Source organism: Erpetoichthys calabaricus, chromosome 2 (assembly GCF_900747795.2).
Source record: "Erpetoichthys calabaricus chromosome 2, fErpCal1.3, whole genome shotgun sequence".
In the NCBI taxonomy this organism is placed as follows: Eukaryota; Metazoa; Chordata; class Cladistia; order Polypteriformes; family Polypteridae; genus Erpetoichthys; species Erpetoichthys calabaricus.
In genome coordinates this window covers 129,495,533-129,512,866 of record NC_041395.2, presented here as the reverse complement: position 1 = coordinate 129,512,866, position 17,334 = coordinate 129,495,533, and the positions used below count along the sequence as shown (strand labels likewise).

General features: G+C 37.5%; 1 protein-coding gene across 1 annotated transcript; it reads right to left on the bottom strand.

Annotated features, from left to right (window-relative positions):
- Positions 1-3,847: 3,847 nt before the first annotated feature.
- Positions 3,848-16,591, bottom strand: LOC114645363 (extracellular calcium-sensing receptor-like). Its single transcript, XM_028793224.2, is given in 6 exon segments — positions 3,848-4,949; positions 7,052-7,175; positions 11,373-11,600; positions 12,051-12,881; positions 13,063-13,351; positions 16,377-16,591. Coding segments are annotated over 6 exon segments (2,586 nt in total). The 3' UTR covers positions 3,848-4,050.
- Between the last annotated feature and the right edge of the window lie 743 nt (positions 16,592-17,334).

Here is a 17,334-nt window from a genome sequence, read left to right as displayed (position 1 = left end):
TCATTTTCATGATACAATTCCAGCTACTTTTGATAATACATTCCTGGCTGATGCAGCTTGTTGGTGCCATTACATAGCCTTCCCTTCGAAGTCATTGTCCGCGCTGAACATTTCCAATTCCTTGAAATGGTGCACAACTCTTCTAAACAGCAGGGTGGTCATTATTTTCATTGAGGTTGTGCTGCCAGTGACAAAAGCTCATCAGCAGAGGTCTTCAGTGCTTCATTCTCAGGTAGCGCAGCAGGGATGTTGTGTACTGTGTTATCAGATGCAGCAGCATGGATATTGAGTGCTATGCTGTCACGCAGTGCAGCAGAGGTGTTAAATGCTGCACTTCTGTGCAGTAATCTGTCGATTGTAATTGATTAGATGAACCTCCATATTTAGAGCTGCAGTTGTACTAGTTTCCGCTTTGTCTTTCTCCCCTAAACTGACTGTGCAAATGGTGATCAAGGTACATATCTCAGTTATAAGTCTCTACCTCCACAGCTGCTCTTTAAAACCTCTGTAGTTTGCCCCGTCCTTCCTCTGAACAGTTTTACAGCCCTACTTGACATCATGGCTTACCTGGGGTCAGTGGGAACTTGATCAGCCTCACTTTTTGCCAGATCTATGAGCCTGAAGCTCTGCTGGCATCCACACACTAAGGCCAATGTACCATCAACAAATGGAGAAGCAGTCTCTCAGTCTTCTTTCCTGGTCTGATACTGCAGATGTCACTCCAGATCTTGGATCTCAGGCTCAACTCTCTCCATCAACAATTTTGAAGAGCCCAGCAAATCCATTTTGGGACACTGCAGCATTAATCGCTTTGCTGAGTCAGAACGTAGACCTTTTCTTTGTCCTGCTTCTGATACCAATGTAATGCCAGTGTGAGTGCCAGAATGGATTCTTTTGCTTTTTAAATTTCTCTTTTAGGTGGCCTGCTATCCTTAAAAGGAGTTCTCGTCTTTGCCTCTGAACTTTTGCATGATGGAATTTCAGCTCATAAAATGTATGACTCAGTCCTGGTTGGTGCAACTTGTCTGTGTCATTATAGTATTTATGCTTTATTGTTTAAGTTAAAAAAATGAGTTAAAAATGTAAAACAGTCAATTAAATACTACAGTTAAAATTAAATAAATAAGTGTACAAAAACAAGCTTGTTATGTGCATGTTATGGAGAGTTTATCAGTCTTATTGCCTGTGGAAAGAAGTTATTGCACATACTGGCTGTCCTTGATTTTATGGAGTGATATCTTCTACCATTTGGCAAAAGATCGAAATGTCAATGAGAGGGGTGTAAGAAACCTCTCACAATGTAGAGGGCTTTCTTCTTCCATCTGTCCTTAAAAATGTCCTCACTGGAAGGGAGAGAGACCCCAATAACCCTCTCAGCCATCCTCACCACACCCGAGGGGCCCCTGTGCTCAGTTTGACAGTGCACAATGTCTTAGTGCAACACATACTGTCTGTTGTCTTTCTGACAAGAATTCCAATATCTAGTTGCAAAGTGAGATATCCAATCCAAGTAGAGAAAGTTTCACCATTAGCTTGTGTGGGCTGATTGTATTAAAGGCTGAAGTCAATAAAAAATTCTAGCATAGCTCGGATAGGATGGTGTGTAGGACAGGTGTGACCACGTCATCCATTGACTGACTGGCACTATACACGAACTGTAAGGGGTCTAGTGAAGGTGAGAGGCTAGCTTTATTGTGACTCATGACTAGTCATTCAAAGCATTATAACAGAGGTCGGTGCTACAGGATGGTAGTCAGTGAGGCAGGTTACAGTTGTTTTCTTGGACACAGGAATGATGATGGCAGTGTAGGTACAACAGTCTGCTGCAGAGAGATATTTAGAAGCAAAAGCTTCTAAAATCATGTTTTTGCTTTTTCATTCTGGGGAATTGAGTGTTCCTTGATGTGAGGATAAAATTAATTCAAATGATTTTAGCCAAAGGCTGCAACATAGCAAAATGTGAAAAAGTGAAGAGGTCTTAAAAGCAGATCTGCTATGAAGCTAATGAAGCTTAAGCTTCAGAATCACTAATCCCGAATGGGCCCCAGAAATGACTTTAGTCCTCATTGCTTTAAAATTTTTAGTGTCTACTGTATGAGAAGAGTTTAAAAAATAATACTAATAATATAATGTAATTCTGTACCAAATAATAGTTAAAATAAAAATGTAAAGGTTATTAAAGTATTGTGTAGACTAGCCATAAATGAAAAAACACATTCAGATTAAGGATGTTGCATTCTAAACATATTTAATATGAAATAATCATGAATAATTTTAGGCACTATTAACATTTATGACAGAGAGTACATTTTTTATTAAAATGTGTATGTCTATCATGAGCTCTGATCTAGAAAGGAATTTTTCAAAGCTATTCTTTATAAAAAATGTTGATATATCATGACTGAAGAGTGCTTAAATTCTTTATACATATTGTTTCTAGAAACTTACATTGCAAGAAGCTCTTGTATATCAAAACTGTATGTGAATATGTTGCCAGAAAAAAACGTGTTTTTTATTTTTTTTTTGCAAAATGTGCTTTGCGTAGTATTTATTCTCATAAGTGTCTAAAATAGAATATGCTGACTGTGGTCTTTTCCGTGTTTTATTTCATCATTCTAGGATGCATCATGCATATATATAAGATTTCCCTAATTTTTATCTCCTCATAACTTGAAAACTGTAAGGCATAGGAAATTTCTATTCACACCAGTGACTTTGACATGTGAAATAATGCAGAACAGAAATTTTAATCAAAATCTGAGATGTAGTGGTTATATTTAAAAAAAAAATTATGGTGATCCATCCTGGAATAACCCCATTGAAGAAAACAACAGTAGATACCCAGATCTCACTGGTGGTTGTAAAGAGGCCACATAACAGTTAAAGCTTCAGTTCAAGGGCCACTGAGGGGTCTGAATACTTTTTGAATCCACTGCATGGTATCTTTCCTGGTTTACAATCCCATCATGACCACACCCTAATATGATGATGCTTTTTTAATTAAAAAAAAAAGAAGAATAAAACTAATGTGCATTTGTTACTTTCTTTATACAGGCCTTGTCAATAGTGTGTCAAGAGTGTCATGACAGATGGAACCATAGAGTGATGAATCCATGTTTAAATGAGTACTTCTGTAAAATAGCTTTTAGTATTTTATTTGTCATGTCATATAAAATGTAAAAAAAACAAAACAAAACAAAATTCCCAGAAAACCCCAGAAGTCAATACCCACATCCTCAGTGTGTGTTTATTATTTTATAAATCCATGTCCTTGCAGCTAAAAAGCTTAAAATTCTTCATTTCTATGAAATGTTTCAAATGATATCTGGGGTCTACTTGGTAAATAACTTCAAAACGAATGCCAATAAGGATGCATTTAATTCCTGGTTTCACCACCTAACATTTTTGTTTTGTGCTTATATAAATGTCTGCCTTATTTTTGTAGTTGATTCCTCTTTTTTTAAGCCATCGCTATCACAGAAAGCGTTATATAAATATTCTAACACAAACTGCAGGTTGGTATGAGAGGGCTCTGTCGCTTGTTTAATGCTGCATAATGAGCCAAGACTAACAGTAAAACCAAAATATTGGTGATCCTGACAGCTTTGGCACATTACCACCCTAAGAAACATCTAATTATAATCTAAAAATATCTAATTAGGAAGTGAACAATCTTTTCAGCAATTCCTTATATGTGTGATATGCAAGTATTTTGCTATTTCAGTTGACTTATTTGCAAAAAAAAAAATTTTTTAGATCTTCAAAAGGATTCTTGTCAAGAAGGAGAAGAAATCCATGTCAGGTCCTTTTTTTTCTGTATCCTCTGTCCCCATCTCTGCTATATAGCAAAAGTAGCCCCTCTGTCAGTGGGGATGTCTTAAGAGGAGGATTATCTGATCTGTTTAGTTAATTCTGCACTAATTTTTTATTACCACATGAAATGTTTTAGCCCCCTGGTGTAAGCAATTGACCTCATGTGGCAGTAAAAGGGACTTTTCTTTCTTTATTTTCCAATATAGTAGGCTTTTTTATCAGTCATGTTTTCCTGTCTTATCTTCCCATTAGAGCTTTTTTCGTATTTTGATCTGGCTTGAGAAGAATAATATAACATTTTGGGGCAAATATTGCAAAGAGGAGGCCAAAACTGGAAGCTAAAATGGCAAAAATTTCCACAGCTACTGTGTACTTTCCAGGAGAGCTGATATAAGCAGGTATGAAAGTGATCCACACAGCACAGAAGATCAGCATGCTGACAAGTGAATGAATTTGGCTTCATTAAATGTGTCTGGCAAGGTTTCTTGCCAGGAATGCTAATAAGAAGGAGACACAAGCCAAAAGCCCAACATACGCCAGCAAGCAGCTGAACCCTGTTTGTGACCCGATATCGCACTCAAAAATAATTTTTATGGTTTGATATTTGGTGTTTTTAATTGGGACTGGAGGGGATGTGGTCAACCAAATTATACATATTAGAGATTGTATTAAAGTAAAGAAAAAGACAGTACCCCTCTGCTGGGAAACACCAAACCACTTCATCATGTTATTACCTGGTAACGTAGCTTTGAAGGCGGCAATCACAACGATAGTTTTTACAAGAATGCAAGAAATACATAAAACAAAGCTGATGCCAAATACCACATGTCTTAGCATGCATGTCAAGTTGGATGGCTGTCCAATGAAGCAAAGTGAACAAAGGAAACATAGGGTGAGCGATACCAGCAAAAGGAAGCTCAGCTCTGAGTTGTTGGCCCTCACAACTGGAGTGTGCCTATAGCGGAAGAAAATCGCCAAAACCCCGACAGATAAACAAACTCCTGATATAGCAGTTGTGCTTAAAGTAATTCCCATTGCATCTTCATAGGAGAGAAACTCAACCTCTTTTGGCTCACATTGGTCTCGTTTATCATTTGACCAAAACTCCGGTGAGCACTTCACACACTCAGTTGAGTCTATGAGAGAGAAAAAAACCAAATCAATCACAGATTAAGCATAGACTGTTCAAAATTCAGTGCAGGGATGCTATATTTGACATATGTCTAATTAATTTCTTCTATTGGATAAAACCCCCATTGTAATTATCATATGAGACAGTATTTGGTATATATATATATATATATATATATATTTATATATATATATATATATATATTAGTATATATATATATATATACTTTATTAATCCCTGAGAGGAAATAGTCTTTTTGCAGGGTCAGCCATTATACAGCACCCCTGAAGCAATTTTCATGTTAAGGGCCTTGCTCAAGGGTGTTTGTTCAATCATTCATGAATTTTACCAACTTGCATAGTCCAATGCAGGGTGACAGTAAGCTGGAGACTATCCAAGGAATACTCTTGTACAAAGCAGAACTCAACTTTGGACAAATTACCAAATAATTAGATGGGCCAAATTGGAGTCACCCATATACCCTGTCTTGCACATTTTTAAATTCCTTCTGAGATGGCTAAATAATTTTTATCATTGCACTATCAAGAGTATCCTGACAGGATGTGTGGTTTGACAATCTGAATGCCCAGGATTTCTGCAAAGAAATGCCAAAAGTGCATCAATAATTATTGGCACTAACTTTCCACAGCTCTAAACCATCTATTCCACCTGTATCCCAAAGGAAGGTGGATCGCAGCCACCCAGCTTATACCAGTTTCACACTCCAGTCTTTTATCAAATGTTATTGGAGCACTATTCTCTTAAGAAAATGTATTTCTCATAATTAGGCTCTTAAACAGATTATACACATTAGACAAATTATCAGAATCACGTCTTCTGCTGCACTGTGTATATTGTCAATGACTTCTGTAGCCTGTCACACATGCCGAGTTGGAGGACCTCCTCACAGACTCAGTCAAGTTATGTAATAACTCGCTCTCATCTCCTTCTTTCCCCACAGCTCTGAGAAGCCGCCCAAAGAAGGCATTTAGCTCTTCCCCGTCCAGTCTAACTGCCATAATACCCAGGGCATCCCGGAAGAAGGCGTCACTTTTGCCCAAAGCAACCCATAAGCTCCTCTAATAATGACAAAAACCTCATCATTTTACTTATTTCCCATTGAAGGGACATGCATCAGTGAGAGGTATTTCTGTTCTTTTACAGTTTGTTTGTCTTCAAATGAATAAAAGGGACAACCCAGTTGGTGTCCCAGAATTTCTTTCCGCAGTCCTGGACTGTCATTCCTGCACTTGGCCACGAGACCAGTGTACTATATCTTGTATTATATTGTACAAAGATAAATAAAAAACTAAAGGTAATTTGAATATTACATTGTAATTACAATAAATAGAAACTGACACAAAACAACACATTTGTAATGGCTTATAGGTAGTTCGAACTCATACAGCGCAGCACTCTGCCATTGGTCTAGTTAAAACCAAGGTCAAATTAACATGGATGCTCTGCTGCGGAATTGCACCATCATCAAATAATACATGGTAGTGACATTTCTTTACACAGAAGGAGTGATATTTTGGCATAAAATTTTGATGGATATGGTTCATTTTTAACAAGCAGTTTTAGTCAGATTTAATTTTGGCAGAAAAGGATTTATTGCTAATACAATTCTGGCTCCATGGGCAGCATAGTGAAGCATTGGTTAGTGATACTGCTTCATTAGTTCAGTGTCTTGGGTTCAGCTATCCACGCCTGATCTTTGTCTGGTTGCAGTATACACCTTCTCCCCAGGTCTGGAAAGGTTTTCCTCTGGGTACTCTGATTTTCTTCCCACATCCCCAGAGAAGTGCATACTGGGGTCATTGATGGCCTATTAAGAGTGTAAGCATGAATGGGCCCTGAGAGGTCTCCAGTTCTGCTGGGAAAGACTCTAGCTCTGTGTTCCTGATACAGATCAAGTGAATCTGAAAGTGTTATAATATAATCCTGGCTTCCCTCTTCTGTGTACGTACACAAATCATTGAATATTAAAAGTATTCATTTCATCTATTGTGTCAGCCAGATATTAATGAGAGAGACAGAAAATTAAACTCTTTTTGTTTAGTTCTGGTAATTCACTGTAAATTTATAACTATAGATACTACTTACCAACTTGATGACTAATTTCGCCATCTGCACATGGAATACAATCAAAACAGCATATTGGTTCCCCTTTCCTGGTGGCTTTTCGTGTGCCAGGTGGACAACTTTTGCTGCATACAGACTCAGGAACCTAAGAAATGTATTGCATTGTTATAAATAGTACAACACAGGGATAAATCTGAAACATATCAGAATAACAGAGGAAACAATAACAAGAATAAATTCCTAGTTGTATACTTGGACCTGGCTAAAAAAGATCAATGCTTTTGTTTGTCAGTATGTATGGATTCAACATCCATGTACAACAATGTTCAACAATTAAATACACTTCAATACCATTATGTCTATGTCAAGACTCTTTTTTATAGTTTGACTGAAACCCCTCCCTGGAATCATTTTTCGGCTATGTCCTAAAGTCATTTTAAAGGTGTTACTCATTAACTATAGGAACATCAAGTTGAAGCCCTCATTAGTGGCTTCCAATGTCCCAGCAATCCTGAGCTCTGTGTCTCTCAAACATTCTGTTAGCTTGGCTCCTCCTCCTTTCTTACAACCTAGCAGCCTAAAAGTCTTCTGTCAGATATCCGTGGTTACTATCCTTTGCCTTAGGATGACAGGTGTTTTTTTCAGCAAGCTGCCACTTTGAAGCTTGGAGGATCTCTTGCATCTTCCATTAACATCTTCTATGTTTCTCTGTCTGTGTCAGTTTCTTTCTCTGCCTGGATTAAGGATTAGGAAGACTTAGATCGTCCTGTCTTGCAAATCATTTGGCATACTTAGAGGCTTGTTTCCACTTCGTGGAAGCCCCAGTTTCTCTCTCTCACTCAAAGACCCCTGTGTGGATCCACTTTAATACACTATTTTTGAGGGACTACCATACCCTAGAATCCCTTATTTTTCCACACTAACATGCAGAGTGATTCTCACCTTTAACTCAATATTTTCTTGGTTACTTTTACCTTGGAACATCGGCACCATTCATCCATCTGGTAAAACCTTGAGAGACTATATAGATGAAAACCAGAAAAAATAGTAGCATGGCCTAGAAGATAAATGGTTAAATTTACTTGCTGGTTTTGCTCACTACTATAACTATAAGCTTTGACTTCCTTTGTTTTAATATGTAGTGTGCAATCTTTGTCTTTTGTATTCCTCCCTTGTGAGTTTTCTCTAATAAGCAAATATTTTTTGCATATATTTGGCATCTTCACTTTTAGTCTGGATCTGAAGGGCTGCCATAAAGAGTTCCTGAAATCACAGTACCTATACTAACACATACAGATTATAGAGGGCAGAGCAACAGTACAACATTTCATATTTGTTTTACATTCAATCAGATAACATTTAGAAATCCCAGTTTCTTAGCACAGCTTTTAAAGTCCATTTATGTTTCTTAACTGCATCGATATCTTTGAGGGCCTTCCAAGCAAGCTTTACTGTTGTATTCGGTATGGGTTCCTGCCCAATGAAGTGAGGGCTAGAAAATGAGTGAATGGAGGGTAAGACGAGTAGCTCAAGGTACGAGCATCCTGAGAGGTAAAATCATTAATTACATTTAATGTTCTCCTGTAACTGCAAACTGTATGATGATGTCAAATGTGCAGCCAATACAATTGGGACATGTGAATGTGTAAGAAGAAAGCTCAGCAAAAATATGAGTGATTTTGAATGCAGCAAGATACAGTAGTGTGTGCCAAACAAACTGGTGAGAGTGTAACAGTGTAAATAAAAAGAAAAAAGTTCCTGAAACTGCTTGCATGTTATGCTTGAACATCATGACTTAACTTTTACCACCATACTTTATATTAAGAAATGAGATCATATATAATATTTAACTTTGTGCTTTGTTCAGTGATAACAGTTAACATTTAAGAAGTCTATTAAGACTTTTAATGATTAACTGTTTGGGGACCCTTGTATGTTATTTAATACCAGAGGAGTTATCACCAGAATGTACCTTTTATCTGAGTGCTCATTGGTGGGATTGAAATGTTTACTAGCAGCTATATGTAAATGAAGTGATAACAGGAGCTGTTCTGTTAAGACTAAGGGCTCATTTATACTTCACGCTCAGAACACGTACGCGCCGCATCATGGCTGCCACGCGTTCTGAGTGTTCATTTGATGCGTCCTCTGAGCAGGTCCTCCGAAATTAACGCGACGCATGCAGTACCAGCAAAAAGTCGGGGGCGCAGTGTGCTAAAAGTTGGAATGTGACGTCAGAGTCTCTGTTTACTATCTACATGTGACAGAAAGCCGCTTTGCGGATCCTACGAGATCGGTGTGCGCGCTTCGATATTTGATAAATGGTTCGATGTGGTGAAGTAAAATGCCGACATTACAGATGTATTCATGGTGCTTTTATATTCAAGCATCGCATATTCCCGATCGTAATGACACGATACGTTTTAAAATTCTCACATACTGTGCCATCTTTTTTTCTAGGGCTTCCTCTGCTCCTGACAGCAGCGAATCACCAGCAATAGATCGCCACACTGAGCACATTAAATGTATGATATTCCAACTCCCTGCACATTTAGAATCCTTAGATTTATACTTGATATCACTTTCATGATGAAAAGCATTAAAGTATCCATCCATCCATCCATTTTCCAACCTGCTGAATCCGAACACAGGGTCATGGGGGTCTGCTGTAGCCAATCCCAGCCAACACAGGGCACAAGGCAGGAACCATTCCCGGGCAGGGTGCCAACCCACCGCAGGCATTAAAGTATGTATATTACATTTTACAGATAAATCGGTAATTTCATTTAAATAATGAATACTATTAATAGGATGGAGTGGTGGCTCTGAGACTAGGGAAATGCACTGGCAATTGGAAGGTTGCCGGTTTGAATCCTGTAAATGCCAAAAGGGACTCTGCTCTGTTGGGCCCTTCAGCAAAGCCCTTAACCTGCAATTGCTGTGCACTTTGAGTAGTGAGAAAAGCACTATATAAATGCAAATAATTATTATTATTACACATATGGGGTGACACAGTGGCGGAGCGTTAGCGCTACTGTCTTGCAGGAAGTCATGTCACTGATATTCCCTGCCCGGAGTTTACACATTTTCCTGCTGGGTTTCCTCAGTGTGCTCCAGTTTCCTTCCAAAGATATGCAGATTTGGGGATTTGGTGCCGCTAAAATGACGCTAGTGTATGTGTGTGCTTGTATTCACCTTGTGATGAGCCGAGGCATCGTCCAGGGATTGTTTCTCACTCGTGCCCAATGCTTGCTGGAATGGACGCATCCCTGGATTTAATCAATAAACATCCTTTTCAGAGATATTGCGATAAGGTGTCATCGGAATTTAATGGGTTTTCTAGGCAATTCACAACACAGAGAAGCCGAACATGTTCTCACCGTGATAATATCTCGCACTGCCACCTGGTGGATTCCTCCAGATTTACGCAAAGTACGCGCACAAATATAAACACCTCAACGCTTGTGTGAAGTATAACTCCGGCCTAAGCAGACTTGCTATGGAGATCCTTGCTGCTCACATGCTGTAGTGAGCCTCCACCAGTTGGCATAAATAAAAGATGTCTTTGGATTTAGTTTTTGACGATGGCTCCAGACATTTTTATTTACTACTAGCCGTTCCCCACAGCTCTGCCCACATATTAGTGAAAAAGTGAGGGGGGCCTGCCCGGCTCCCCACTCCTGACGTCACACTTTCCCTTCCCCTAAAAGCAAAAATTCAGAACATACAATTTATTCTATATTAGCAATAATATGGTATGAAAACTATAACATCTTCTGAGTTCTCCTGTCAATGAAAAGCAACAAGGTACATTTGCAGATAAAAATAACCAGAAACTCATGCTCTCTTTCTTCACAAATTGGTAAAGCGGAAAGGTACTATAAATCATCCACACTAATGTTATAGCAGCTCCTTAATCCAATTTGGGATCTCCAAAGCTGTTGCCTATCATGGTAACATTTAGAGCAAGGCAAAACCGAGCTGTTAAAGGTTCACCAGTAAATTGCAGGACACTTTCAAACACATAATCTCATACACTAACATCAAGCTCTGCTTACAGTCACCACTTAACCTAATATACTGTACATGTCTTAGTGATGTGTGAGAAAATCTTGAGTACCCTGAAAAGACACAGTCAGAATTTAGAAAGTCTACACAAGCAGTAGCTGGTACATTTTAAAATCCAACTCTCTTCATCTGTGAGGCAGCAGATCTGTTCACTGCAGCAGACTAAAGACAGCCGGAGGTTCAACTTTGCATTACAATGAGCTACGCCTGACTCAGTATCAGGACAAATTATAAAAGATATGCATTCAGAGGATGCAGAGAGAGTAAAAATTACCTTTCCAGATTCAAAGTTCCAGAATATGTCTTCCTCTTTAAGTGAAAGTTCTTTTGTAGCAGGTGCTGATTCATCAAACACACCAACAGTTTTACTGAACATGGTGCCGTCTGCTGCTCGTTGCCAGTTTACAATGTCAAAGACTGCAAGAGCATCCCCATTTTTATCGAAAGAGACTCTTTCTCCATGACGAGTTGTAAAATTAACTTTCTTTAAGTAATACAGGAGCTGTAATGAAAATTAGAATTTGGTATACAATATCTGGAAGCATTAATGCAGATCATAAGGTGTATTGCTTTCAGTTATAATGAAAGAAAAAGTCAAAAATCTAAATTACTAAAATGTACACATTTATTTGTACAATGTATAGCTTTTGTACAAATGGAAATCCTGTAATTTTACATTTACTCCATCAATAAAGAATCCTTTGAATTACATTTCAAAGCAATAGTACAGTGGGAGACCCTTAGAAAGACTGGTATTTCATTCAGATCATTGTTATGCATTACACCTTTTACACTGAGGACAGGCTATGGCTCTAGGCCTCTAGTGACACAGGTAAAGAAAAAGCAAATATTGATGATACATTAAGTAAGGGCAATTTTGTTAAGAGCAAATAAATAAAAAAAAATATTAATAAATTACACAAATCAAAAGAAATTATGCAATCTTTCTTACTTGCCAGGGTTGCACACTTCGGATATCTGCACAAGTGTGATTTTCAAATGGCCCTTTCCCAATTTCACAGGACATCAGATTATGAAGGGCATGTGCTAACGAATAGACTGCTTTATAAACATTGTAGGAGGCTCTTAAATCCGAGTCATCGCTGTAGGATGTTTTTGTGTTCCTCATGTCCTCTGTCCCTTTACAGACTTTTTTGTTCTCCAGTGTAGAAATATTTATAGCAGAAGTATTCACTTGAACATATTTGCATTCAAACATGGTCTCCCAGAATAGTTTCTTCAAATTATTTTCTGGATCACTATTAGGTTGAATCTGTAAAAGAAACTTTTCAAGACCGGGGATCACCCCTCTTCTTGCTGCAACACCTATGGTCCCACCAAACGAGGCAAACTTTTCATTGTTGGCAAATATAGGAAAGGGACTCCATGAATCACTTGCAATCCATTGCCTTCCAGTAATGTTTTGATGGGCAACCTCATCTACCAGCACCGCAGCATCCATTTTTTGCAAAAACGCCACAATCACTTTGGCGGTTGAATGCCTGATAATGTGAATTAGATGAGACATTTTTTCCTTATTGTTAACATTGAGAGCTTCAGAGAAAGCGATGCACCCAAACTTCTTGACTTCCTCTCCCAAACTTTTCAGACTAAACAGCCCATATTCATCATCACTTGCAATTATCCCGACCCAGGTCCACCCATAATGCTTGATGATTTCTGCCATCACTTTAACAAGAAATGCATCACTTGGAATTGTCCTGAAAAATGTAGGAAACTCCAGTTTATTGCTCAAACAGGCACAAGTTGAGCAAAAACTGACCTGCAGATGAATGAAAATGGAAAAGTAATATTTATCCAAATTCAAACTTAAATTCATTAAGGTAATTATTAATAATTATTATTATTATTTTAAAAGTAGACTTTATCAAAGTCCTGCATAAAAATATGCTTCTAAAAAGCAGTATTTGAGATTTACTTTTATATTTTAGAAACATAATTACCAAAGGCATTCCAAAGAGACCCAGCAGTCTTGATATGGCAATTGAGTGTGTTGAGACAGGATCTCCCACTATGGCAACAACATGAGGGGCTCCTTCACAGCTGTAATTGGTGACTTCATCAAACCCACCAATCAGAGTGACTGCAGCTCTCATAGCCACTTGTACATTGATGCAGTTGTCATACAATCTGTAACCCAGTGTTACGTTAGGAAGGAGAGTTTCATCATTATTTATTTCCTCTATTGCAAACACCATTATTTGTGATCTTTGAAACACTGCAATGTCAAAACTATAGCCAAAAAAACAAAAACACATATAATTACTATCTTTTTGTATGTTTCATATTAGTACTACAGTCTCAATATTCCAATAGACTGGAATTGAATACTAGCACCAGTCAATGCCTATGTGGAGATTACTTGTTCTCGCCATGTTTTTGTGAGTTTTCACCAGGTATTCCAGTTTTCCTTCTCCTTTTCTAAGGCATGCAGATTAGGTCAGCTTTAAATTAGGCTACAGTGAATTAGTTTCTGCCTTCCATACTATGAACACTTTATTTAACAACTTTATGACTTGTGGGTAAAAAAACTGTTCCTGAATCCTACTGGTGCAAGTGCCATAGGTCCTATCCTGTTTGTTAGCAGGTTTCTTGTTCTGGTTAAAAATGTTATTATTACAATACCCATGATGTGACACGAACTTGATGGCACTGGCTGAGATTAAACTGCAAACAGTCCTGGAAACCACAGAAACTGCAGCAGGTCCCTTATTGGTTATTCAACAGTAACTTACTCATTGAGTTCAACAGTGTTAGACATAAAAGAAGGTTACCTGCAATCATTTATCATGTGAAACAAACTTTGGATTTTGCATTCCTTAAATATTTTTTAGATTATTTTATTCAATTTAGTTTATTTTTGTATAGTGCCCTTCACTAAGTGCAGGGTGTTGTGACAAGTCCTGAAATAATAGGCATGTATGGAGTCTACATATTACTAAATACAGAATTAGTGCACCTTTTTTAAAACACACAGAAAAAAAAAATAGAAACTGATTAACATAAATGAAAAACCACAACATCCGTTCATTTATTAATTATTGAACTATGGCCATTTTCTTATATATTTATTTTTGGAATTATGTAAAGGAGATTTCTGTCTTTTTAAAAATAACATTCATTTTGATCATTCATTACAGTAACACACTTATATTAACTCTTACTATTTATTAGTACATTTTTTTCCATTTAAATCTCACTTAAACCATTGTATTCATTCTAATGTACTTTCACTAAGACTCTTCAGTACTAGTAAGTCTTTGAATCTACCATAGTGCCAGTCGAAGCCCATTTGGAGTCATTGGCGTGGCTGTCCATAGACAGTAGTCAGTATTATTAGACTTTCAAGACCTGTGTGTTTGTCCCCCCTCTTATTATTTATTAGTACATTTTTTTCCATTTAAATCTCACTTAAACCATTGTATTCATTCTAATGTACTTTCACTAAGACTCTTCAGTACTAGTAAGTCTTTGAATCTACCATAGTGCCGGTCGAAGCCCATTTGGAGTCATTGGCGTGGCTGTCCATAGACAGTAGTCAGTATTATTAGACTTTCAAGACCTGTGTGTTTGTCCCCCTCAGTGTCCAGTTTGTGCACCCCTGCATTAGCACAGGTGTGTATACCACTTACTTTAATAAGTGCATACCCCTTGGTGTACAAGGCAATGCAATTTTACTCTCATAAACAACACCCAGCAGGTAACTGGGCCCACCCAGTATCATAAGAGTTTGACGATCATTAGCCCCCAGTGTCCAGCACACGTGCCGCATAACTTTCATAAATGGTGCCACCTATTTTGCATAATGGATTGACTAGCTCTGATCTACCATGCAGAACAGTTCTTGCATCACAGAGAAACTATTTTTATTTTACTAACCCTAGATGAAATGACAGCCTTTTACAGTGAACTCTCATACACACAGTGCCATGTTTTTGGGTGTAGGAAGTAAAAAGGTTACCTGAAGAAAACTCACACAAGCATAAAGATAGCAAGCAGATTTAACACAGTAGTGACCAGACCAGGAATTGAAATAAGATACCTGAAGCAGATAAGAATTCTGCCACAATATGCATTACACACATTATACACTTACATTATATGTATAATAAGTATATATGTGTGTGTGTGTGTGTGTGTGTGTGCATGTGTGCGAGTGTGTCTAAAACTGAACTCAATACAAAAAGCATTTCTGTCTTTATTTTTCAATCAGTGGAAAAAAATGATGTGCAGATGAAAAGCTAATGGTAGCATAAGACAATATATTGGCATTCATTGTTTTTTACTGAAGAAGTTTACATGAAATATGCTAATCCAAATAGACAGTTTTGAAAATATACAATGTAACCTTAAACATTGCATGCAAAAAATCAATTCAAAACTCAGTTGTTGGAAATATAACTCATTAGTGTTATTACTGAGAATATATATCACTAGTTTTTGTAAACGCGTATAGCATTAAACACAAAAAGTACTGCTTTTAAAATCACAGGTTAACATATAGCATGCAGTGTACAGCAGAAGTCATTTTAATAGACTGTAAAAATGTATTTTATTACCCCATCTTTATTTTTAAGCTTTAACATGAATTAGTACACCTAAACTATCTGAATGAATCTTCCACCCATTTACTATTTATCTGTTGAATGCAGTTTTAGCCTGTGTGGACTAAAGCCTCTCGCAATAGCATCAGGTTCAAGTGTTAGACCACCGAAGGGGACACTCATTCACACCACAGCACTCACTCAGGCAGAGCTAATTAGAGTTGCCAACTATCCTAGCATGCCCACCTTTGGGATGTGGGAGTAAAACTGGAATACCTGTGGAAAAAACATTCAAATCTTGCATAGACACTGAGAGGCTAAGATTTCAATCCAGGACCCTAGACTGTAAATGATTTTTTTCATTGTAATAATTTTAAAACACTGTTGAATTACAGTGAAGCATTAGCAATCAGTTATACCATGTTTATAAACAAACCATTACAAACTATTATTTATGACATTTTTTAAATGTGCCACACTGCTGCATTCAATAGTATAACTGATAATCACCTCCAGCTATTTGAAATGAGCCTTTTTTTTTACAACAAACATATCAGACACTGAGAAGAATGTCAATGTGTTATGAAACAAAATTAAACATTTTTACAAGGACATAAAGCAGCACACGTTTATTTTTCTCCATTGATCGTTTGCTTTCTCCTGCAGATTCAAAGATGTTCACATTAAAATCTCCTACACAAACAAACACATACCTCTCACATTTCCATTGTTCAGGCTGTAATCTGTAAGACAAATCTGGTGCCACTGACCTGAAATGTACAGCAAATATCCCTCCTAACATAATATCTCCTTTCTGATATAAATCATTAAAGCTAAATTTTCTTTGAAGCTTACATGCTCCATCTGTAGAGGAAATTACTTTAATAAATAAGGACAATGGAACTAAGGAATGCAATAAACACCGCATCATACAAAATACCAACTGTGTAAATGCTGTTTTCAATACTTTTTATATTCCATCCACCTAATTCTCTAGAGAGATGTTTGCAAAACAAAGAAGTAAAAATAGAAGTCGCCCCACACTCCATGTGACAGTCGCTACATCTCCTCACTGTCTATACAAACATGTTCCTTGCCATTTTGATACAATTACTTAGAGTTTACTGTAAATTTATCATCATATGGTTTATTGTTATCTTCACTATACTATACTGTGTGTGTGCACACTGCTGAGGACCTTACCATGGTTTTAGGCACTATGAGGCATTAATGAATCCTCAAAAGAAGGTATCCACTTATTTATTAATTACTGTGTGAAATAAAAAGGTCACTTATTATATGGCACCCTTAACAACAACAGATGGTTGTCTGAATTTTGCTGGATGGCAGTGTAGTCCAGAGGCTAAGATATCCTGCTGTAAACACTAAACCTTACAACTGACTGGTGTCACCCTGAGAACATTGGTTAACCTGTCAGAAGAACATGGAAATATAAAATATGCAACAAAATAGCCACTGAGCCATCATGGTATGGAAGTCTAGTCCAGAGAAGAGCAACTAGGCTGATTCCAGGGCTGCAGGGGATGAGTTATGAGGAAAGATTAAAAGAGCTGAGCCTTTTCAGTTTAAAGAAAAGAAGATTAAAAGGAGGCATGATTGAGGAGTTTTAAATTATGATGGGATACAATGATGAGTACAGTGGACCGAGAC